A 25,880-nucleotide genomic window follows, 5' to 3' on the forward strand; every position below is an offset into this window, starting at 1 on the left:
GGAAAGAGTCACCACTATCTGGCTTCCGAGCATAGGCGTCCCACAAGGCAGCAATGTGAATTAGGTCACCAAACTCTTCTGGGCCTCAGGTTTTCATCTTTAAAGGTTTGGAACTTGTTGTAGTCTGAGGTCCTTTGCAGGTGATGATCTATGTGTCCAGGATCAGAAGACTGCTGATCCAAGGTTTGGGAAAGAAAGAAAGAGGGAAACGAAAGAAGGAAAGAAGGAAGGGAGGGAGGAAAGAAAGAAAGAAAGAAAGAAAGAAAGAAAGAAAGAAAGAAAGAAAGAAAGAAAGAAAGAAAGAAAGAAAGGCAGGCAAGAGAGGAAGGAAGGAAGGGAGAGAGAGGAGAAGGGGGGAGAAAGGAAAAGAAAGGAAGGAAATAAAGGAAAAAAGGAAGGAAAGAGAAAAAAGGGAGGAAGGAAGGGGATAAGGGCTCTTATTTCTCAGACTGCTCTGGGCTTAGTGTATTAAACCAACAAAAGCCTTAACCAAGTACATTTCAATCACTTCGGGTCATAATTGGGAAGGGAACAGCTCTGCAGTCCTGGTAACCAGATTTAGATTTTTAACCTAAGTGAAACATTAATCCCCTCGAGCACAGGCAAAGCACCCCAGTCATCCTCATCAGAGTCCTCATTAGCACCGCCAGGTAGGCGGAAACGTCTTCCAGTGCCAAATGCGCGGCTCGGACACTACGCTGCAGCTTCCAGGGCTGTCAACTTTAAAGCAGTGCGACCTTGGAAATGATACATGAAACGACTGTGCAGAAACCAAGTCAGAGGCAGGACACAACCGAGGAGAGATCATCCAGCGGCCAGAATTGCACCAAATCCTCCTCTGGTGGGTCAATTGAAAAGACCAGGGTTCACCTGTCCTTTGAGCGCAAAAGCTGGCCAAGCAGCTGAGGTTCTTTTTACCAAATGACCTTGATGCTTCCCGTGGGAAGGCTCGTTTCGCTTCTCGGTTGGGTAGATGGAGAGTCACGTGCTCCTGGGGCCCCTCCGCCCCGCGCGCGGCGTGGGCTTCGGCATCCCCGGCGCGGGGATGGGTCGCGCTCTCGGGCTGGAGGCGCCGCGAGCGGAAGCGCGGGGAGGAGCGCGCGGCGCGCGGGGCGGGCCCGGAGAGAGAGCGGTGCGCGGCCGGCGGTGCGCGGGGCCGCGGCTCCGGGGCGGGCGTCCGGGGAGCCGGCTTGGCGGCGGGGCTGCGGGGTGACGAGCGCCCTCTGGCCGGCGCCGCCCGAGGGCGCACCCATCGCGCCGGCCGCCCGCGTCCGCCCGCGCCCGCACCGCCGCCGCCCAGCCTAGCGCACGGACCGCCGCTGCCAGCAGGTAGGTCCCCGCGCGGGTCGCCGGCCGGGGGTAGGGGGTTCTCGGGGTGGCGGGGCCGGGACCGTGCGCCCTGCGAGGTGCGGGGGGTGGACACCCAGCTCGCGTTCGGGCTCCGATCCGGTCCAGGAAGGGGCGAGCTGGACGCCAAGGGACTCGGCGAGAGCGCTGGGAGCTACGAACTCTGGGTCTTGTTTCCGTGGTTTTTTGCGCGCGGAGCGCCCGGGATGCGCGGATCTCGGCCGGGCGGAGGCCCCCGGGGCCGGGGCGCCTCCTCTTCCTCGTCGGGTTTTCTCTCACCTGAACTACTGGGGTGGGAGGGACGGAGGGAGGGAAGGAAGAGGGCGGCGGAAAGTTTTCTGTGCTCCGGAACACACTGGAAAGGAGAGATGTTTGATGCTGGTGGCAACCGGTCCACGGAGCGAAGTCTCTTGTTTTCTTGGCGTTTGCTGGTGAGGCGGACGGGGCTGCCAGCACACCCTTGGAAACAAACCAAGCTTCTTTCCAGGGGTCTGGGGCAGGCCGGGGGAGGGGCGGCGGGGGTGATAGATTTAAAAAAAAGGAAAGGAAAAAAGTCTGGCGTTCACCCTTGTGTGAGAGTGCCTTACAGCTTTGAGGGCCACCTGTTAAGAAAGTAGAGTTCGTGTCTTTTTGTTGGGAAATGGACCTTGCATGCTCAGGGCTCGGCACCTCCCGAGTGTGAAGGAAGAGCGGCCTTAGGGGGGCTCCCCCGGGAGGCGCTGGGATTCCCGCAAGGAGAGCGTCCTGGGGGGCGTCCTGCTCAGAGTGGAGCTAATAGAAGATGTTCACCGATGGGCCAGGCTGACAAGGGGGAGAAGGATGAGGAGACTGGCCTGTCCCTGTCCGAGGACAGGAATAACCCATCCTTGGGCAGCGTGCTGGTCCTGCGGGGTGGTGCCCTTCCTGAGCGCAGGTCTGGGGTCCCTCCCTTGCATTGTTCCCTACAAGCCGTGACCACCCCCATCCTTTCCTGGCCGGGATATTTGATAGAGAAGCCCTATTTGTAAAGTGGGGTTCCCTATTCCCACCCTGCACCCCGGCCTTGGGACTCACCCTCTTCATCCCCCACCACCACCAACTTCTCTTTGTTAACTTGTAAAACGGCAGTCTTAGTGCTGACGCTTAATCTCCTTTTTAAAAATGCTGTGTCTGGTGGGAAGGAGGGTGACATTGACTAATTTGGTTGCACATTACTTTTGAAGTTTATGCACAGCTGTTTAAAATCCCTCCGAGGAGTTCCCGTCGTGGCGCAGTGGTTAACGAATCCGACTAGGAACCATGAGGTTGCGGGTTCGGTCCCTGCCCTTGCTCAGTGGGTTGACGATCCGGCGTTGCTGTGAGCTGTGGTGTAGGTTGCAGACGCGGCTCGGATCCCGCGTTGCTGTGGCTCTGGCGTAGGCCGGTGGCTACAGCTCCGATTGGACCCCTAGCCTGGGAACCTCCATATGCCGCGGGAGCGGCCCAAGAAATGGCAAAAAGACAAAAAAAAAAAAAAAAAAAAAAAAAAAAAAAAAAAAAAAAAAAATAAAATCCCTCCGAGATGAGTGCCATTGTTTGAGGCAGGTGTCTGCCGCAGACTGAGCTCCCTAGTCTGTCTTCTGCTGATTGAACGTACATATATTTAAAGATGCAGCCAAGGAGGAGCTTCTGAAACCTTCAAAGCCTCAGCTGTGGAACTCCTCCACGTTAGCAATTAAGTTAAATTAAGTTGGTTTGTTTGGGCCCTCTCCCCATAAACTTTTATCTCTGATTTCAGAAGTAACCTGTTGGCCATCAACAGCCTTTGTTTCAGTCCCCTGCGATTTTTCTTGTCAGCTTTTCAAATGTAAACTTCCAGGGAGGACTCTTGTCACCACCCTCCGCCTTGTCATTTCACTTCCGCTGTTGTCTGGTGTGATAGTGGCTCGGGATGGCAAGTGGCTCTTGGGCAAGCCTCTTTGTCTGTGCTCCTGCCGGCCCCACCTCCCTCCAACAGAAACTCCCTTTTTGAGTCCACTTGGAAGAGACATGGGTCAAGGACTGGAACTTTCTTTTGCAGGTGTGTCGCTTGCCTTTTGGGTGTGCAGGGGTATTGCTCAGTCACAAAGACCAGATTTCTCTTGTTCACAGCAGGTTCCCTTGAATTGTCCATTGTCTTTGACCATTTTCTTTTTTTAAATGTCTCTGATGCCGTTGTCGTGTATTCTCTCTCTCCTGTGGAAAAGGTGAAATTCTTCTGTGTAGTGAATTTGATGTTTTATCTAACATTCCATGTGGAGTGGGTCCAGGATTGGCTTTTGAGAGTGGGGACTTAGGGTGCAAATCGGTAACTGGCATTCAGGAGGAAAATGCCACAAATTCCCTAATAATGCAGAATTTATTGATGGGATGTTTGCCTTCCTTTAAAATAGGAATTGGAATCAGCACTAACTGATTTTAATGCATATCATGTTTTAGAGTTACTGAATATGTTGTTTGCCCCTGAAAGTATCGTCATCTAATGTGACTGTTTGTTAATAAGGGTATATTTCAGGTGGCTGACTTTTTATAGGGTTCAATCTTTTATCTGTTTTACCAAGTAATTGTTACAGATAATTTAATTAAAATTAAGATAGTTATATGATGAAAAATCCCAGAGAACACAGATGTATCATGTGATTTTATATGTATATGATTTTGTTGCCCCAAATCAGGTTGTCATTAAAAGTAGGGAAATTAGTCCCCTGGTGACATATGTAGCATTAAACTCATTCTTTCTTTTTCTGACCATTATTTTAAAACTTTAAGTGTCTCGTTTTCAAGCAGCAATGCATCCAGCTTGGCTTTTTAATACCTATTCTAGCCATTAAGGCAGAAATCAAAAGAAACTCATAGAAAAACATGATGCTGGGGCAATGTTGAGGCAGAACAATGAAATAAAAGGTGTTTCCTTGAAATAATGTGAACATCTCATCATTTTAACCTGTCAAGCATTTGTGCCCAGATTCACACTGCTCTGTCATCTAAAAATATCTCTGGGGCAAAAATAGAACCAGAGGTTTCTGAAATTAGAAGTAACTCACCCCAAGCCTGGATTTCTGCTCTGGGATTAAATTCGCAGATATTTAAAGGCACTCACTCTAGCATCACATACTTCTACAGGTCGATGTTAATTTTCAAATTAAGCTAATAATGATAGTAATTGGAGCCAATGAAAGCAAGAAGGCATGGGTTTATTGATGCATTGTTACTAATAACTTATGCGCCAGATAGTATACTCAGTTTTAGTTGTATCTGGCAAAGATGACTGCCTCATTAACTCTTCACAAAGTCTATTGATATATTTTATAAATATATTTACATATTTTATAAATTTGATATCATCTTCATCACCACCATCATCATCCACATTTTGCAGATGGGGAAACTGAGGCTCAGGCAGGCTAAGTCCCTTGTTTGCCCAGCTCTTGCAACTGGCAAGTGGTAGAGTCAGATTTGTGTGACCACCAAGCAGTTGCCAAAAAACCTCAGATCTGGGCAACCTGCCAGTTCTTTTTTTTTTTTTTTTTTTTAATTGTGGCAAAATGCACACATAGCAAAGTTTACCATCATAATCATTTGTAAATGTGCAGTTCAGTAGCAATTGAGTTCTCGCTGTGCAACTGTCATCACTCTTCATCAGCAGGACCCTTTTCATCTTGCAAAAGTGAAAGTATGGATCCTTTAAACACTAACCCTCACCTCCCCTTCCTCCAGCCCCTGGAAGTGTCCATTCTGCTGTCTGTCTCTGAATTTCACTACCCTAGGTACTTTACGTAAATAGAATCATACAGTATTTGTCTTTTTATGAGCTACTTATTTCACTCGGCTTAGTGGCTTTCAGATTCATCTACATTGTAGTCTGTGTCAGAATTTCCTTCCTTTTTTTGAGGCCGAATAATACGATGACGTATGTATACACCACATTTTGTTTATCCATCTGTTCAGGGACGCTTGAGTTGCTTCCATATTTTTGGCTGACGAACAATGCTGCTGTGAAATGGGTGTAAAAAAACCTCTTCATCTCTGATTCACATTCTTTTGGCTATATACCCAGAAGTGGAATTGCTGGCTTAAATGATAGATCTGTCTGTGTTTAATCGTTTGAGGAGCCGCCACACGGTTTTCCACGCCCGCTGTACCATGTCGCATTCCTATCGACAGTGCACAAGGGTTTCAGTGTCTCCCCGTCCTCTCCCACGCTGGTTACTTTCTGGTTTTTGATAGTTGCCATCCTAATGGATGCAGGATGGTAGCCAATTAACTTTTTACCAAATTATTTGATGCCTGGCCTCAGGGTCTCTGGGTGGATGCTGCTCCCGAGTTTGCTGCTTTTTTCTGATCGCCTCTTATGCTTGTGTCCCGTTTGCTAGTGCAGAATAATTGGAGGGATTACTACTCTGGGGTCTCCTGAAGGACTGAGGAAACCATGGACAGGAGGGCTCCTAGCAGATACACACGTGATCCCTCTAGTGAGGGCTGCCCCCTCTCCTGTCAAGGACCTGCTGATTTAGAAAGAGACAGATAGTTGTCGAGAATAAGTGGGCATATGGCATTGGCGTTGGCATTGATGACAGTGTGCAGAACAGACACGCTGCAGGAAATGAGTTAATGGTTGAGTTATCTCCTCTATGTAATCAAAACTAGATGAACTCTCAGGACAATGGACAGAACCCAAAAGCTGATGGCTGTGCATTCATCCATCAAGCTTTTGTGGGGCACCTCAGAACCACATACTGTGCCCTATAACCCATAGGGGAGATGCAGCCAGGTGAAGAGGGAAGTATCATATGATAAAGTGAGATGTTGTCATCCTGCGTTTACATTGCGTCATGTCAGTTTATAGTATCATGGTGTGCGACTATGTTATAGATTTATTTGTTTACTTTGCTTCCTCCTCAAGCATATGAACTCCCTGAGGGCTGGCATTTGTCCATAGCCGGAGTCCCAGGTCCTGCGGTGGGGCTGGCACATAGCGAGCCCCCAGTAGATAGCGCAGAATGAATGCATAAGCCCTGCGCTGAGGACATCCATGGGGCCATGGGAGCACTAGACCTGGGGTGCCTGAGATGTTCCAGAGAAAGTGACAGCTCAGCTGAGACCTAAAGGGTGGGGGAGGATGCTCTGGGAGGTGGGAACAGGGTTTTAGGATCGCCTGTGAGCAGACATTCTAGGCAGGAGGGAACAGTCTGGTTTGAGCACAGCAAGTGAATGAAGAAGAGCCCTGTGAGCCCAGAAGCTCCCCCTCAAAGTGTGCTGTTGGCGTCAACTTCCGCTCTTTAGTTGAAAGTGCAAAGAGCAGACCCTTGATTGCCCTGGACTGTCGTCTTCCTCTCTTTCCCATTGCCCGCCTTCGGAGCCGTTCACACCAGGTAGATGCTAAAATTAGCAGCTAGCAAGTAGGGTGTTGCCAAGATATGAGTGAGTTTCCAAAGCAAACCCAGTGCTGTGAGTTCACAGTCAGATCAGATGACTCTTGACAGCCCAGGTGAGCAAGAAGCCAAGTCTTTCATGAAAGTCAGCTGACGCCTCTGTCTTTCTTGCAGGATGGGGAGTTCACGTCAGCTGTGTGTTTAGTGTTTGAAGGGCAGTAGTCTTCAACATTTTCCATTCTATGGTCCGTTTATGTGTTGTTTTCAGTGTTATAAAAACAGGCCTCTCACCTAGTGTTTTTGAAACTGCGAGACGCTGCCCATTGTTGATGAACGTAACTTGTTGCAGTGGAACAGGCATATCTTTAAACATGAAGTAGAAGATAGTAGGAAAAAAAGAATGTGTACATATGTATGACTGGGTCACTCTGCTGTCCAGCAGAAATTGACCCAACACTGTAAATCAATTATACTCTAATAAAAATAAAATTTAAAAAACCCATGATGTAGAAGAGAAAACGCAAGAGTGAATTTCAAGTAGCAAGAGTCATTCATGAAATTTTGCGTCGTGGAGTTTGGGACATGTGTCTTACCTAAAACTTTGAAAATGACAGACGTCTGATGTTTAGTTTCCTGTAACATCCCCTTAAGTCATAGAGTCACACAAACTCAGGCCTGGAGGGAGGCAGGAGAATCAGAGAGGAAGTGGAATTTGTTGCATGAGCATCATTCCAGGTGCCTGGATGCATAGGATCATTTGCTCCTAAAGTCCTGCTCACTGGGCAGATCATCCACGGTTTATAGAGGGGATGCTGAGGCTTGTAGAGGTTGAGAAACTTGATCAAGTATCTTTTTGCATTGTAGTTTTGTCCAGATAGATGCCCAGGCGTGGGATTGCTGGATCATATGGTAGTTCTAGATTCAGTTTTCTAAGGAACCTCTATACTGCTCTCCATGGTGGCTGCACCAGTTTATATTCCCACAAGCAGTGCAGGAGGGTTCCCTTTTCTCCACACCCCCTCCAGCATTTGCTATTTGTTGACTTAATAATGATGGCCATGCTGGCCAGTATGGGGTGGTACTTCATTGTAGTTTTGATTTGCATTTCTCTAATAATTAGTGATGCCTGCTGACCACCCATGTATCTTCTTTGGAGAAATGTCTGTTGAGGCCTTCTGCCCAGTTTTTATTGTGGGTTTTTTTTGGGGGGGTCTCTTTTGTCTTTTTAGAGCTGCACCCACAGCATATGGAGGTTTCCAGGCTAGGGGTCTAATCAGAGCTGTAGCTGCTGGCCTACACCACAGCTCACAGCAACACTGGATCCTTAACCCACTGAGCAAGGCCAGGGGTTGAGCCCTCAACCTCATGGTTCGTAGTCAGATTCGTTTCTGCTGTGCCACGATGGGTACTCTGGGTTGTTTGTTTTTAATTGTTGTTGACTTGTATATTTTGGAGATTAAGCCCTTGTCAGCTGTGTCATTTGCAACTATTTGCTCCCATTCTGTGGGTTGTCTTTTCATTTTTCTTATGGTTTCCTTTGCTGTGCAAAAGCTTGCAAGTTTGATTTTGTTATTTTTGTTTTTATTTCTGTTGCCTTGGGAGACTGGCCTAAGAAAACATTTGAACGGTTGATGTCGGAGAAAGTTTTGCCTGTGTTTTCTACCGTATGATGCCACTATGTGTGGAATCTAAAATGCGGCACAAATAAACCTGTCTACAAAACAGAAACAGAGTCACAGACATAGAGAACAGACTTGTAGTTGCCAAGGGGGAGGGGGAGGAAGTGGGATGATGGGACTTTGGGTTGGCGGATGCAAACTGTTACATTTAGAATGGATGAGCAATGAAGTCCTACTGCACAGCACAGGGAACTACATCCAGTCTCTTGGAATAGACCATGATGGAAGATGAATTGAGAAAAAGAATGTATATACATGTATGACTGGGTCACTTTGGCTGTAGAGCAGAAATTAGCAAAACATAGTAAATCAACTATAATAAAAAAAATTAAAGAAACTTGATCAAGGGTCACACAATACATTACTAGCCGTGAACCCTGATATCTTGGCTCCTAATTTAATCTTTTTTTTGTCTCCATGGGTCGTATTCCCAAAGTTTGTTCACCAGTTGGCTGTTTGGGGGCAGTGTCTTCTTGGGGAGAGCATTGTAAGCATATTCCACATTTAAGAGGAATATGAACTTTGGGATATAGCACATCAGCTTCTTAAGGAACCACATCACTTAGGAAGAAGTAGTATTGATTAAACAGGCCAAGGGTGGTTGCACCTGAAATTGACAAAGATGACAATGGCTGCTGTCTCCTCCCCTGGAAGCTTTCCCCTGGCTGCTGGGAGAAGACGGCCTTGACAGTGCCACACAAGGCCATGTGCTTTCCTCTCTAAAGCGGGGCTCCCTGGAGCAACACCCAGTCCCACTGACGGCTTCTCTGGACCCATCCTTCCATTTTTGACAAAGCAGAAAAAAAGCATCAGCCTCTGTCCAGTGTTTACCCTCCACTGATTCTCTGGAGTCCATCTCTTCCTCCTCCTTGGGAATCTCCTTCTCGGATTATTCCCACTTGCACCTGTATTTTCCTTCCCTGCCCCACTCCTGGCCCTGATCTCACTGCAAAGGCAGACTGAACTCCCTCCATCCCGTCTTTGAAGAAAAAGACAATTCTTCTGTGATTCTTCCGTGCTTTTCTCCAGCTCCTTTCTTCTCTCTTTCCTCCTTTTCTCAACCAGATTCATTACATTCCCTGGCTCCTCCCCTCCTCGGCCCCAAACATCCAGCTTTGCCTTTGCTGCCTCTGGGAATCTGTCACACTCATGCTCCCTATTGCTGATTTTTGCTAAATTCCACTCTTGTCTTCCTTGACTTCTCTGCAGCAGACCATGCAGCGTTCTCAGAGCAACTTTCCCTCCTCTCGCACTTTCCCCTTCTCCTTTGCAAGTTGCAAGCCTCTCCTTTCTGTTCCATGGAAGGTTGATGTCCGTCAGTGTTCTCATGCCGTGGGTAACCTCATCCCTTACTGACCTTGAGAGCCATTTCCTCACTGACCTCTATCCAGCCATGACCTATCCAAGGTCCTCTCTTGCAGCTGGTTGATGCTCCCATCCAGCATTGCATGACCCAGTCTGCAGGCATTGCCTTCCCCTTCCTCTTGCCGCAAATACCCACTCCCAGTCTTCTCTGAACCTTGTGCTGGCATCATCTGTTCCAGCACAAGCTGAGATCTGAATGTTTTCCTTGACTTCTCACCTCCACAACTCACCCCAACCCAAGTTCTGTGAGTTCCACCCCCTGTCTATCTTTTTATTCCGTCCACCTTCTCCCAGCCGCACTCAGTGTGCAGGCCACCACCGTTTCTCTCCTGGGTTACTGCCAGAACCTCCTCACTGGTCTCTGTTACTATGGATTGTTCTTCACACTGCTGCTGGAGGATCCTTCTAGATCCCAGATCTGAGATGATCACACCTTGCTTTAAACCCTCCAGTGGCCGCCTGGTGTGCTTGGAATGAAACCCAGACTCTGTCATGTGAATTAGAGGTTCGAGTTAGTCTACACTCCCCTGTTCTCTCCAGTTGCATCTCTGCAGCACCGCACACATCACGTTCCTCCAGGTCTGAGCCTCTGTGGGTTCCATGTATCCTGTTGCCTCATGGAACTTTCTGCCCTGCCTCTAAACCTCTCCTTCCTTTGGCTATTCTGTATGTTTTCAGTGCCTAACTTAAACATCTTCCTGAAAACTCTTCCTGATCCTCCAAATTAGGACTTTGTTTCCTCCCACGTGTTCTCAAAGCACATGTGAGAGCATCTATATACATTTCTTCACACCATGTGTGGCAACTGATCAATACGTGCTAGCTGGCACAGCGCTCAGTCTGATGCCGTTATTGGGTTTGCTTTAGACGTCCCCAGTAGATTGTAAACTCTCTGAGGATGGAAGGCACATTTTCTCTTATTCTTGGTTAAATCTCTGGTATCTAGCACTGTATCCAATATATAGCAGGTGCTGAATAAATATTAGCAGAATAAATAAATGAGCCATAGGTTTTAGAGCCTGTGAGGTCTAAGGGATAAGAGGAAAGAAGTCCGGTCTAAGAGTTGAAATGTCTGCACAGGTAGAATTATTAGGATTTTCAGCAGGCGGGTCTCTGGAATTATCTAGATACATTCTACTCAAGTCAGAGTTGAAGGTGACAGGAAACATTTAAATATACTAATAGGCGACTTGCAACAAGGGAAAAAGCTCCTTCTCCCTATCTCCATCTCATCCTCCTAGTTTCTCACTTTGCTGAGAAATGCCAAGAATAAAAGGAAAAAGATTGAGTTAAGAATGATCAGGAAATAGAAAAATGATAATGAAGTATTCTGAAATATCCTACAATGGATGAGGCAGTAGGTAGACATTAAATGCAGTTATACAGGGAACTCAAAATCCTTTTAATAAAAAGAAAATATTAAAGGATAAAAGAGGTTAAAAAGCTTAATGAAACAGTACAGGATGTTAAGGATTCTTCAGAACAAAATCATAATGATCTTAAAATTCATTAAGAAAGGTAAAAGTGAGTTCCCGTTATAGCACAGTGGTTAACGAATCTGACTAGGAACCATGAGGTTGAGGGTTCGATCCCTGGCCTCACTCAATGGGTCAAGGATCCAGCATTGTCGTGAGCTGTGGTGTAGGTCACAGACGAGGCTCGGATCTGGTGTTGCTGTGGCTGTGGTGTCAGATGACAGCTACAGCTCCGATTGGACCCCTAGCCTGGGAACCTCCATATGCCACAGGTGTGGCCCCAGAAAAGAAAAAAAAATGTAAAAGTAAAAGACCTTTGAGAATTAGGATGATAAAGGCATGCCAGAGATTAAATACAAGAGCATTCAAAGAAAAATGTCTTTAAAGAGTAATACTATTTAGGGGCCTCACTTAAAGGTAGAATAACCAAAACCATGAAACCAGAGGGGAGGAAAAACAAAATCATTTAAAGAAGATTAAAAATAAATCCCAACAATAATCAAATAAAAGGGGCATGGGTTCCTAACGGCAATCAAGCCACAGCTAAAACAGTGTTGAAACTGGAGCTTAGGTTCTGGACTAATACCTTAAAAGCCCATGTAACCTCAGCGGGATTTCAGAGACAGTTTTTAGGGTATTTGCTAAGTGAATGGCATTATATTTTGGGGGGCATTGCACTGTGACTTTCACTGTGACATTTCTCTCCTTGGGGGGGTGGGTCACATAAAGGCAACCAAATAGTTATGCTTGTCTTTGCCAATTATAAGGGAGACCTTTCACGCTGGGTAAGATGCAGTCCCTGCGTTCCAGAGCCTAATGCCTCTTCCAGCCAAAGCGCCCCACTCCCCTTTGGGAAACAAGAAAGTAAGGTGGCCCTTACATGCGTCCCTGCCCTTGTCCATGAAGCCTCTTCTCAACCAGAGTCCCTTTAATGATGTCCCAAATAGTGTCGTCCTGTGTTACACCTGTGCAGCTCATACTGTTCTTACCACCTTCTCATGCTTTCTTGTGTCTCTGGGGTCTTGTGGTTTCTGTCCAGCCCCAAACCAGAGCTTAATGATGATATTTTAATTAGTATCTCCTGAGGAAGCTCCCCTGTTCCAGCTCTCCTGTTCCTTCTCATGCATAAACACTTGGCAAAGCTCAGATGCCTCTTGACTTAAGCTCGTGAGATGTCTCCTAGTTGGGGAATATGTTTTATTTTGCTCCCCTTGCCAGCAGGAAGGATTCTGGTGATGAATATCAGCTTTTCCAGGGCCTACTCATTAGTGCTAAGAGCCCTTAGCACTGTAATTTTTGCCAATATTCTTTTTTTTTTTTTTTTTTTTTTTTGTCTTCTTAGGGCTGCACCTGCAGCATATGGAAATTCCCAGGGCGGAATTGGAGCTGTAGCCGCCAGCCTATACCACAACCACAGCAACGCCAGATCTGAGCCATGTCTGCAACTTACACCACCGTTCACCATAATGCCGGGTCCTTAACCATCGAGCAAAGCCAGGGGTCAAACCCACATCCTCAGGGATCCTAGTCGGGTTCTTAACCTAATGAGCCACAAAGGGAACTCCCCGTCCATATTCTCAAGGTGGATTTGGGGGATCTGACTAAGAAGTGGTCTGTGGGGCCAAGTACATCATCACCTCTGGGCACATTGACTCCTGTTTGACCAGAGTCTAGATTAGTGACCTGCCGCCTTCCTCCTACCCCGTCCCAAGGTCTGGGTTCCAGTCCCTCTGCCTGGCTTGCTAGCTCCCTTGCAGTAAATGAGGACATTTGGGAGTTGGTACCCAGGATATAAAAATCCAGAGTAGGCGGTCCTTCTCAGCAGGAGAGACTGGAGAGCAGCTCTGGCATCACAGGCACGGTTCCCCCTGCCTTTGCCCACCTTTTTCATGGCTGTGCCAGTCTTTCTCAACATCCAGCAGTGAAGGCAGATAGAAAGGGTGCAGACAGACATGGGGGCTGGGAGATCTGCGATCTCATTCCTGCTTTGCCATATTGACTGTGAGATGAGTGAGCTGGAGGTAGGTGCACTAGGACCCCTCTTGATCTTAATATTTTATACCTATTTTGGGGGGTTGAGGGTCGTTCTTTTGATATTTACCCATTCCAGTCACACCAGGACGCTGCACAGCATCTGGGTGGCTACATTTCATGGCTCCCAGGCTGTGCGTTAGCCCATTCACAAACATGGGCGTAGACTGGAAAATATTACCGACCCTGAAATGTGTAACGCTTCACCAGTAAACAGGAGTGCAGTCACCCAGATGCTGAAACCACTCAGTGGCCCTTGGGATTCTACAGATGAAGACCTCACAGAACGGCAGTAACACACTGTTTTCTTCTGCGGTGTTCATGATGGTGGTGGTACAGAAATGCAGTAACAACCAAGGGTTCTCAAAAGGCAGGTTCCCCAAAAAAGAACAGCGTGATTTCCTCAGTGGGCTTTGTTTCTGGCAGGTAAGATCAGAAGCCATAGCAGCTGGATAGCATCTTCTCCCCTCTAAGATTGGGAACTCTTTTCATCCTTCTGCATCAGTCATTTGAAAAGAAAGACACATGAGCATCTTGGGACATGTTTAGGCTACAGATGGAGTGATATGAACAGTGACCACAAATAAACTCTTTCCTAGGACGAACTTGAGTTACTGCACTTCTTGCATGCTACCAAACCAATCCTAGATTGTTTTCTAAAAATCCTTTTAATGTCGAAATAATTTGGTGAGAAATAACTTGCATAATTCCAACTTCGGAAGCAGAGTTAGCTTAAATATTTGCCAGAGGTGCAACACAAAGTCCTTTAACCCTCCTTTCTCAATTCCAATATAAAGAAGGATTTTACTACCGGAATTCTTTTCTAGTTCCTGGACATTGAGATTCGTTATTATTTATAGCACGCTTGTGATCTGTAAGGAAAAGTACTTTAGGAAAGAAAGCCATGTGAGCAGTAGGAAAGGCTTTGTGTTACTTATTAAAATATAATAGGGAGTTCCTGTTGTAGTGCAGTGGAAATGAATCCGACTAGGAACCATGAGGTTGCAGGTTCATCCCTAGCCTTGCTCAGTGGGTTAAGGATCCAGCGTTGCCTTGGGTTGTGGTGTGGGTTGTAGACGTAGCTTGGATCTGGCATTGCTGTGGCTGTGGCGTAGACCAGAAACTGTAGCTCCAATTTGACCCCTAGCCTGGGAACCTCCATATGCTATGGGTGTGGCCCTAAAAAAAATAAATAAATGCAATTTACTTAACCCCAAATTGCCAGTATTGCTAAGCGTAAGCCAGCACATAATTTTAGAAATTGATGAAGGCAAACTTATCCATTCACAGTTCACCATTAGTGATGCTGAAAAAGAGACATGTCAACACATAACCTTATATTTGAATTTTATCAGTTCAATAGAAGCGAAAGGAAGAAAGGCAAGCCCTTCTCTTCTGAAAGCAGTCTAGAAGTGTTAAGAACAGAGAGAACGTATCTTCATTTACATACATAAAATCAGTTTTCCCCGGGAAAAATATTGTAGATGTTTTCCTGAGGAAAAATAGTCTATACCTCTGGATCTAAATATCTAGACACCAAGAGAGACCACACTGATGACTCAAGTGCTGATCTATCTCAAGATACTTAGCAATACAGCTAAGGAAGCAAATTATGTAAAGAACCACCAAACATGTTGCAGGGCCCCAACGTGAGACACATAATTGTTTGGATATTTGTCTAAAAACTACCAGTAGGAAAGTTCAGACTGAATTCCAGGGAATTTTAATCCGCACGCCACATTTTCTTAGCGTTTTGCAAGATGGAATCAGGATTATATTTTCTAAGAACCGCTTTTTGAAAAGCTTGAGCACTAATCGGTGAAGTGGGACATAAGTCGGAAATAAGATTTGGTACTTAGTAATTAAGGGAAGTACAACTTAACACATGTGGGAAGAGGGTCCTTGTTATTGTCCTGAACTTGGCAAGGCTGCGGCATATGACTTATTTGGCCTAGAGTATTGGTTTGGATACCAGTCACCATGTAACAGGCTTCTCCAAAACTTAGTGGCTCAATACAGCACCATTGTATTGGCTCATTTCTGTGGATCTGGCATTTGGGCTGGTTCTGCTGCTCATAGCATCACTTGGGGTCTCATGAGGTTGTGGACAGATCCGAGAGGGGTCACTCATATGTATGGCGCTTGGTGGGTATGTCTGGACGAGGGGACCACCCTGCTCCCTCCCTTTCTATGAGGCTACCTTGGGCTTCCTTTCATGGTGATTAGATCCTAGAGTGAGTGTTCCCAACACGCGAAGCCTCAAACCTTTTAAGGAACAAACCAAGAATTCCCTGAGCATCCTTTCTGTTGGGCTCTGCTGGTCAAAGCAAGTCCCAGGCTGGCCAAGATCACGGGGCGGTGTGATGCTCATGCAGCCATCTTTGGAAGTACAGCCTCGCACAAGTATTTAGGCGTTATAACGTTTCACCTTTATTTTCCGAGGTGGAGCCTCTAGCCTCCACCCCCCTCCACTCTGCTGAGCGAAGGACCTGATGAAAACAGAAATCTGACCACAGTTTTCTACCTTGCTCCTTGTCACCTACAAAGTAAGATGCAGACCCTTGGCCTGGCTTGCCAGGTCCTTTCTGGTCTGTCCCCTGCCTGCCTCTCCAGCCTCCCTTCTCACAAGACCCCAAGCCCTGCCTTGACCTTGACCTGCCTCTCTTGCACAGCTCCCCTGGGCTCATGTGCTGGAGAGCAGGATGGACCTCTTCCCATCACATCCTTGTTTGCTGACCCCTCGGGTATCACCTCCTCTGTGAAGGCTCCCCACCCCCTGCTCTATTTTAAAACATCCTCCCTGGGAGCTGCTCTGGCTTCCTGCATGGGGGGCCACCTTGGCAGTAATAATACCCCCTCCTGGACCACAGGGTGAGCTCCTGGAGGGCAAAGATCCCAGCCTCCCCTCCAGCCCAGCCCTGCCTCGTCCCCCATGCAGCCAGTGCTCAGTAAACAGCTGCTGTAGGTAGTGTAGTCTGCACACTGGGCAGCGCAGTGGCAGAGTGCCTGGAGGAAAGACCAGAAAACCCCAAACAGGAAGAAGGCGGGCGTGATGAGGAGGAGGTCAGAGCCGTGAAGAGTGACGGAACCGAGGTGGTGGATGCAGCACTGCAAAAGTGCCACGAGAGAGAACTAGATAAACAGAGGATGAGAACCAAGCCCAGCAGCTTGGACAGAATATCCAATTAGAGTACAGTTGGCCGTCGGGAAAGAAGAAACACGGAGCTGACATCAGACGCGGTCATGGGTGCACAGATGCGGGAGCGGCGCCCCATGAGAGCATCCCAGACCTGGAATTAAAAGGCAGGGCACCCCAACTCCAAACAGTCCAGAACCTCCCTCCTCCTCACACCTTCTCAGCAGGTGACTGACTGCCAGACCACAGGGACGGGGGTGGATTGGGGCCGAGGGAGGAAGAGTTGCTGCTTCTGGGAAAACTGGGACCGGCCACGACTCCTGAATCCCACATGATGCTCATTTCACCCGGTTGAATGTTTTTCCTCCTGAGCCAGGTTGACTGAATAACACGAAAGTGAAACTGCCTGTTGCCCTTGATGCTGGTGACAAGGTTCAGGGGAAACGGCGCCACAGGGGAGGGGGGCTCCTCCCCAACCCCAAGCAGGAAGACCCGCCTTGAAGGCGCCACCGCCGCCTTTTCACAAAACAACTAGAAAGGAAGTAATCGTCGTGAGAAAATGTGTGTTCTGCTAGATAGGGAAGGAGTGTGTAACTCGGCACCGTGGCTGCGCCTAATTTAGTGACTCTGTGGAGTGTGTAACTCGGTACCCGTGGTTGTACCTAATTTAGTGACTCTGTGGAGTGTGTCACTCGGCACCGTGGCTGCACCTAATTTAGTGACTCTGTGGAGTGTGTAACTCGGTACCCGTGGTTGTACCTAATTTAGTGACTCTGTGGAGTGTATAACTCGGTACCCGTGGCTGCACCTAATTTAGTGACTCTGTGGAGTGTGTAACTCGGTACCCGTGGTTGTACCTAATTTAGTGACTCTGTGGAGTGTATAACTCGGCACCGTGGCTGCACCTAATTTAGTGACTCTGTGGAGTGTGTCACTCGGCACCCGTGGCTGCACCTAATTTAGTGACTCTGTGGAGTGTGTAACTCGGTACCCGTGGTTGTACCTAATTTAGTGACTCTGTGGAGTGTGTAACTCGGCACCCGTGGCTGCACCTAATTTAGTGACTCTGTGGAGTGTGTAACTCGGCACCCGTGGCTGCACCTAATTTAGTGACTCTGTGGAGTGTGTAACTCGGTACCCGTGGTTGTACCTAATTTAGTGACTCTGTGGAGTGTATAACTCGGTACCCGTGGCTGCACCTAATTTAGTGACTCTGTGGAGTGTATAACTCGGTACCCGTGCTTGTACCTAATTTAGTGACTCTGTGGAGTGTGTCACTCGGTACCCGTGGTTGTACCTAATTTAGTGACTCTGTGGAGTGTATAACTCAGCACCGTGGTTGTACCTAATTTAGTGACTCTGTGGAGTGTGTAACTCGGTACCCGTGGTTGTACCTAATTTAGTGACTCTGTGGAGTGTGTAACTCGGCACCCGTGGCTGCACCTAATTTAGTGACTCTGTGGAGTGTGTAACTCGGCACCGTGGCTGCACCTAATTTAGTGACTCTGTGGAGTGTGTAACTCGGCACCGTGGCTGCACCTAATTTAGTGACTCTGTGGAGTGTGTCACTCGGCAGCGTGGCTGCACCTAATTTAGGTTGAGCTCGCTCTACCTCCAAGTCTCTGATCACTTTACATCTATGAACCCACTTTAGCGGGTGCTGTGATGGTCCCCATTTTACAGATGGGGAAACAGTTTACACAGCTGGTTCAGAGTCCCAGGGCTGCTCAAGGCAGAGATCTGAACCCAGGCAGTTTGATGTCCTAGTCTGTGTTTTTCATGCTCCTCTTGGCTTAGCCTAAATTTGGCAAAATCTACTGTATCTACTGATTCATTTTTTAAAAAATGTTACCCGGCCCTGGTACTAATTCCACGAAGTGAGTTTTGAGGCTTCCTTCCCCCTTTCTATCTCAGTTACCATTTGCAGAACATTTTAATATGGCAAATTCTATCATAGATGGACACACACACACACACTCGTACTGACTTCTGTAACTTGCAAAGAGTTCTTAAGAAGAAAGTTTGTTTAATTAAAAAGGAATGAGAAATGCAGCCAGATTAACATTCTTCGGTAATAACTTTGGAGTTTGAACTTCAGCTTTAGGAGGTAGTTCTGGAAATAAGAATGGTATATTGTTAGACTGTGAGATATATTTAAATTGGGTGTGTGTGTTTCTGGAGTTCCTTTCATGGCTCAGTGGTTAATGAAGCCAACTAGAATCCATGAGGATGCAGGTTTGATCCCTGGCCTCACTCAGTGGGTTAAGGATCTGGCGTTGCCGTGAGCTGTGGTGTAGGTCACAGACATGGCTCAGATCTGGCGTTGTTGTGGCTGTGGCTTAGGCCAGTGGCTACAGCTCTGATTCAGCCCCTAGCCTTGGAAACTCCATATGCTGGTGTGGCCCCAAAAAGCAAAAAAAAAAAAAAAAAAAAAAAAAAAGTGTTTTTCAATATGTGCATGAGGTAACTTCATAATTCACTTTTTTGTCAGTGTGTTTTCATATCTGTGAATCCCTGGTAAGAGTCAAATTAAGATTCTGATCCCTTTTATGTCTCTTATTGATTAATTATTGTTATTTTGACAAGCCCCTGAAGCATGAGATTCCAGAAAGTTCTAAGTGATATCCTTATTCAGGAAAACTTTTCTTTTGCCAGTGTTTTCCAAAGGAAAAGAATTATTTTTAATCTCCAAAAACTTATATTTTTTGGGGGGGATCGGTTTGGAAAATAATCCCCAGAAATAGAATATATGTGTCCTATTTGAGCAAATGGGCAAATTTCAGAGGTTGACTATAAATAGGAAAATACAATGAATAAATAGGAAAATTAAAATAACCACTGAACTCCCATGGTGCATTGTCTTGGGAGCAGAAACCAAGTGTCTACACTTTCTGTGGCTTCTGTTTTAACCTTGCCCTTGACCCTCATGGACCCCTGCTGTGCAGTCCTCCCGGGGCAGTTTTGGGGGATTTATGGATTCAGCCCTGGACGGGGGAGGAAGCTGTGAACAGTACAGAGGACTTTATTTTTTCTTGGGAGTAGATTTCCCAGCAAATCAAAGGGTGACTGCCCTTGGAATGCTCCTTTCCGCCTGATCTCAAAATGCCCTCTGTTTCGCCACCTGCAAGTGCTCACTTTGCTTTATTCTAGTTCCTGACCTCCTGCCAAAGAGAAGTTTAAGCGACACAGATCCTCTTAAAAATGCAAGTACCGCTGAGATTTCCTTCACATGTTGAAGTGGTTTAAAAAGTAACTTAGATGAGTTCCCTGACAGTGCAGCAGGTTAAGGATCCAACGTGGTCACTGCAGCAGCTCTGGTTGCTGCTGTGGCTCGGGTTCGACCACTGACCCAGGAACTTAGACGTGCTGTGGATGCGGCAAAAAACAAAACAAACAAACAAAAAAACCAGTAACTTCAAGAAAATGGGATTTTTTTATGGAGATGAAACAGGGCTTTATTCAATCCATACATAATAATTGTTTGTTTGTATTTTATGGCCACACCTGCAGCATATGGAAGTTCCTGGGCTAAAGTCGAATTGGAGCTGCAGCTGTCACGTGTGCCACAGCCACACCGGATCCAAGCCACATCTGCAAATTACACCACAGCTCATGGCAAGGCCAGATCCTCAACCCACTGAGTGAGGCCAGGGATTGAACCCACATGCTCATGGACACTGTGTCAGTTTCTTAAGCCGCTGAGCCGGGACAAGAACTCCCACACACATTGATTGATCAAGCCCTTTATTGATCATTGATCAGTGATTAATCTAGGTCTTGGGAAAGCAGGGGAGAAAAGAGGGCCAACATCCTGGCCCTCAAGAAGCCCACTTTCTTTTGGACAAGAAAGACAAGAAGAAGGAAGCAAGATAGTTTAGATCATGGCAGAACTACACAATAACAGTAAAGAGCCAAAGAACTAGAGCCACGTTTCTGGAACCTGGCCTGCTCTTAGATTACTAAGCACTAGCTTTTTATGGAAAAAAGAGGAAAAATATCTGCTATACACTCACCACCATAAAATCATGGCGAGAAAAAACAGAGTGTGGTCATCAGGTGATACAGAAAAAGCACATCCTGTCCTTTCTTAGTCCTGAGTGATGCACGGTCCCCGTGAGGGCTGGCACGGATCCCTTGTCCTTGCTGACACCCGCCTTGGGCTTAGTGGGTGGTCCATGCGTATTTGTTGTCTAAATAGATATATGGAATCTGGCTGTTGTGACTTCATTTAGTAATGAGGATCCATGCTTCTTATTTTAAAAATCCACCACTTTTTATTGCTTCTTTCAGTTTCAGTAGGTGTAGGCAGATGCATAGAAGGAGATTGAAAGGCTCTGTAATTACTTTCCACCCACCCGCAGCCCAGGTCCCCAGGCTGTCACTCTCATTCCTCCTTTTAACTTCCACAGGGGCCACATCGGGGGAACGTGCCTCGCTGTGCTGAAGAATAGTTTACTGGAAAAGGAATAATACCACTAGTCAATTTTTAAATAGTCTTTCCCCTTTTCTTTCATCCTAAGGATGAAAAGCATCTCAAAGCATTTTTCCCTATCTTAATAATATTGAAATAAAAATAGTAAAGTGTAGAAATTTAGCAAGTGCAAAGATGAACACTTCTTTCTGGACCCCTCATTTTCAAGGCAGAGATCTTGGGTCTCAGAGGAGATATTTAGGGTGTCACAGCTGATTGATGATGGAGATGAGACCACAGGGAAGGCCTTGTGGCTTCCATTAACTCTGGCTCTAACAGCCTTAATGCGTGAGATCACCCACACCAACCTCGAAAATTCAACATCAACCTAAAGATCTCGCTTCTCCTCCTGAAACTGGGTGACAGGAGGTGTCCTCATGAGCAAAGGGGACACGATCCAGTAGATGACACTCTTCCAGCAGGCGGGGAGTTCCTGAGAACAGTTCACTCTTGCGGGCTCCCTGGAGTCAATCCATCAGCTTTCCTGTCCAAAGCACTTTCTCAGACCTATGCAGTACCCCTGATGCTTCCTTGCTAAATCAGCAGCTTAACTTATTTACCCCATATCTTTTATCTCAGTTTTCTGGTTGTATTTTATCTAAGTCATCTTTACTTTAGTTGAGCTAAAGCTGTGGTTTTGCAAATTAAATCAGTTGTGGGTTTCTGCATATATCTCCTCCATATGTTTACTAAGCTTTTTTTTCTTTAAAAAAATAACAGTATATGTCTGTTTTCATCTTACTAGTTGTGTGATGGAAGCTTTGGTTTGCTTAAGGGTCTTTAAAACAAATTCAGAACTATTTACAAGAGCATGTTTTAAGAAACCAAAATATTTTTAAATGACTGGTTTAATCTTCATCTTTAGCTAAAGTTGAATTCCCTTAAAGTTTATCAGTTTGTCCATAATGAATAAGTCAGGTGGCTTTTGAGTCTGGACTTTAGGCAAAGAGAAGGTACTTCACATTTTTCAACAAGGAAAAGATTTGGAGAGACATTCCTTATGGCTCCAGTGGAAGAGGAATAGACAGCCTGCAAAGAAAAGGGGTCAGTACTAATTAGGAATCTATTGCAATGATCTAGGGGAAAGAGCTAAAGTTCTCAAGCTAAAGGATTGAAGAGTAAAATACAGAAGAAATCATCAGATAAAATGTTTGGGTCTTGTCACACAAGAGATGGCTGTAAGAGATGAAAATAAAGGAGCACTCACAGTTGATTCCAATATTTATAGGTTGGAAGATGAAGTAGATGGTAATTCCATTGATCGAGACAAAAGAGAGAGGAGAGAGATGGGCGTTGAGGAAAAGGAAGGATTCGTATTTATCTTGGCTGTGCTTGAGGAGCTGGTGGAATAACAGTGGAGAGGTTGGCATGGAGTTAAAGGTATGGGACAGAAGGACGTGCAAGTTCCGGTCCAAAAGATGTACTTTGTGAAGTTACCGCTAATTAGAGGGTCAACAAAGCCATCAACATGGGTGAGGTTAGCCAGAAAGGAGTCAGGACAAAAGCTGGACATGTTCCATAAATTTAGGAAAAGGAAGTGGAACCATCCAAGGAGCCTGAAGCTCGGCCACAGAGAGGGAAAAACAAAAGGAGGGAGAGAGGGGAGTCAGCCGTGTTTGTGTGACATCAAGGAGGAAGACCAAGATGAGGCAGTGGATCTGGAAACTGGGCAGAGCAAGGGCAGCAAAGTGGTGGGCAGCAGAAGCCAAGTGGCAGAGGATAGAGAAGCTGATGGAAGGTGGGGAAGGGAAGCTTCCTGGGGAAGGAGAAGCCCCCAGGCCACATCTGCAGGAGAAGTGAAGTCAGATGTGGTCAGAGGATGGGACACATGATGGAGGGGAGAGGCTGAAGCCACAAGGATGATGAGGTGGAGGGAAAGAATAGGTCAGGGATGTGGCCAGGGCTGCAGTCACACACAGGGCATTCGGGCAGGGGAGGTGGAGAAGAGGTAAGCCGAACCAGAGGGGATGGAGTTGAACAAATTCATGTCATGTGGCTTCCAGGTTCTCGTTAAAATAAATAAGCTCATCTGCTAAAAAAGAAGGCAGAGTTGTGGTTTCAGAGAATAAGGAGAAAAAGCGTGGAACAGTCTGTCTAGGAAGCAGGAAAGGAAACAGATGAGGAATGAGATTTCAAGAATATTTATGATTGTTGGCAAATTTGGGAATACATTATTGGTTGCTTTTTATTGTGGTAAAAATATACATAGCATGTCATTTACTGTTTTAACCGTTTTAAGTGTATGATTTGGTGGCATTAATCAGATTCACCATGTTGTGCAGCCGTCACCACGACCAATTTCCAGAACTTTTTCATCATCCCAAACAAATTCTGAACACACTAAGCAGTAAGGCCCTGATACTCCCATCATGCCCTGGTAATCATTATTCTCCTGTGTTTGTGAATTTGCCTGTTTATATATCTCATAGTGTTGGTTGGTTTTAAAGCATAAAGTAAGAGGAGATAACAAGAAGATAGTAATTCTAACTATAATGTTTCATAAATAAAGAGGTCATTCTTAAACCATACCCTCTCTTTATGTTTTTGTGCAGTTTTTCTTGTTGATTTCCAGTCATATAGCATTGTGGTTGGAAAAGATGCTTGACATGATTTCAGTTTTCTAGTTACCAAGGCTTGATTTGTAGCCCAGGATGTGATCAGTCTTAGAGAATGTTCCATGTGCACTTGAGAAGAATGTGTAATCTGTTGCTTTTGGATGGAATGTCCTATAAATATCTATTAAGTCCATCTGGTCTAATGCTTCATTCAGGGCCTGTGTTTCCTTACTGATTTTCTGTCTGAATGGTCTGTCCATTGCTGTAAAGGGGGGTGTTAAAGTCCCCCACTGTTACTGTGTTGTTGTTGATTTGTCCTTTTAAGGATGTTAGAGGTTGCCTTATATATTGTGGTGAACCTATGTTGGGTGCATAGATACTTAAAATTGTTGTATCTTCTTCTTGGATTGATCCTTTGATCATTATGTAATGTCCTTCCTTGTCTCTTAAAACGTTCTTCATTTTAAGGTCTATTTTGTCTGATGTGGGTATTGCTACTCCAGCTTTCTTTTGATTCCCGTTTGCATGGAATATTTCCTTCCATCCAAATCATACCCTCTATTTAATCCACTTAAAAAATATCACTGTAATGTTATAAAATTGGTTTAATATACTATTCTTTTTTTAATACTTAATGAGTTTTATTACTTTTATAGATGTACAACCAAATTAATCTATGACTCTTAAAGCAAATCAAATTTACTTTGGAACCCCTTAAATGCCACTTCGATGCTTATTTTTGATATACGTGCACAACAATCGATGTCTTTTTCTCCCCTCCAAATGACAGCACAGAATTGCAGTTTGGTAAATATTCTTCTGTCTAGCAATCTGTTTCAGAGGATTGCTTTATCCATCTCAATTTATATTGTCTGAGAGAGAAGTTCCCCAAAGTAGCCTGTAGATGCATCACTCAGAGAGGTTTTACCTCTACGATATGCAAACAAATAACTACTCTGCTTTAATGTCCATTCTAGGTAACATGACAGATTTACTTCTCAAGAGGGGATTCAAATAAATCATGATGGCATTGGATTTGATTTTGGGGGTGGGTTGCCTTTTTTTTTTTTTTTTTCTGAGCACCTTGCTTTGGGATCATAGGTCCCAAGCTAGGGAGTGAACCTGGACCACAGCAGTAAAAATGCCAGGTTCTAACTACCAGAGCACCAGGGAACTCTCAGGACCCAGTTATTTTTAATGGAAATAATTTTTCTTCCCAATAAAAGTGAATTCTAATGAGATGTAGTGGAAGGAGTCTCGGATATTGCAGTCATCTTCCAGCAAAAGGTGACCAGATCCAGATGTGCCTCTTCCTCTAGCAGCATAGAGTGGCTGTGCCCTTACTCGATGCCTTCTAAATTTAGGGTTCTCAATGGAAATGTCATCAGCCACAGCATTTCTCGTGAAGCTAGCTACCCCCTCCAAATATCGCTGACCAAGCTATCAGAAAGGGGAACTTTTCCACATCATTTCCCTACCCCAGTCTTACCCTTCCTGTCCAATTCCAGTGCCCAGCTCTGAGCCCCATTTCTCCATGGAGTTTTCTCTCTTTGGAACTGCAATTCCTTCAGAAATCCTTGCGGACTTCACCTATTTGCCTCTGTTGCTTTGTGTGTGTCATGTACCAAAGAGACTGGAATCTTCTTGAAGACAGTGTTTTCATCCATAGACTCATGAGCTATCACCACCTTACCCATGAGGACATGGGACCCAGGAGGTGACGTATGTGCCCTGAAGTCACCCAGCTGAATTCAGCACATGGTGGAACTGGCTGTTGAAGTGGATGGAGAGAGAGAGAGGTGTGTTTCTTCCCTAGAATTACTTGAATGAGCTCTGCCAGAATTTGTCTTTGAGAGTGTTTTTTTTTTTGGGGGGGGGAGGTTTGCTTTGTTTTGTTTTACTATTTCTGCTGCTAAGAAGCACCTTTTTTTGTTCTGAAGACCTTCCTCCAGATAAAAGATACAATTCCATACTATTAGTTATAGTTCAAATTTTTTTTTTTTTTTTGTCTTTTTGCTATTTCTTGGGCCGCTCCTGTGGCATATGGAGGTTCCCAGGCTAGGGGTCTAATCGGAGCTATAACCGCTGGCCTACACCACAACCACAGCAACATGGGATCCGAGCCGCATCTGCAACCTGCCCCACAGCAAAGCCGGATCCTTAACCCACAGAGCAAGGGCAGGGATTGAACCCGAAACCTCATGGTTCCTAGTCGGATTCGTTAACCACTGCACCATGACGGGAACTCCTAGTTATAGTTCAAAATTTTTAAAGTTATAGTCACATTTCCCATGTCCTAGAGATAACCTTGATGAAACTTTTCAAGTTCATTTTTATTTTTTTTTTGGCTGTGCCTGTGGCATGTGGAAGATCTCGGTCCAGGAATCGAACCCACCCCACAGCAGTGACCCCAGCCACTGCAATGACAAATGCCAGATCCTTAACCCACTGT

General features: G+C 45.8%; 1 protein-coding gene across 5 annotated transcripts in view; it reads left to right on the forward strand.

Moving 5' to 3' along the window:
• The first annotated feature begins 585 nt into the window (after positions 1-585).
• The window catches only part of PRKCQ (protein kinase C theta), a 154,105-nt gene continuing 128,810 nt past the window's right edge, over positions 586-25,880 (forward strand). For 2 of the 5 annotated variants that reach the window (XM_021065021.2, XM_021065019.2), the window contains exon 1: positions 1,278-1,329. Coding sequence is in view for 1 of the 5 variants with exons in the window: in XM_021065018.2 (XP_020920677.1) it covers positions 1,723-1,778 (56 nt within the window). In the remaining 4 variants the exon portion in view is untranslated. Of the gene's footprint in view, positions 842-1,277; positions 1,330-1,463; positions 1,779-2,990; positions 3,386-25,880 lie in introns of those variants that run through there. The other 3 variants (XM_021065023.2, XM_021065018.2, XM_084980549.1) reach the window with 3 other exon arrangements.

Source organism: Sus scrofa, chromosome 10 (genome assembly GCF_054392235.1).
Source record: "Sus scrofa isolate SSC_HxYL_T2T_F1_AM1 chromosome 10, Sscrofa_HxYL_maternal_Yorkshire_Landrace_v2.0, whole genome shotgun sequence".
NCBI classification, from domain to species: Eukaryota; Metazoa; Chordata; class Mammalia; order Artiodactyla; family Suidae; genus Sus; species Sus scrofa.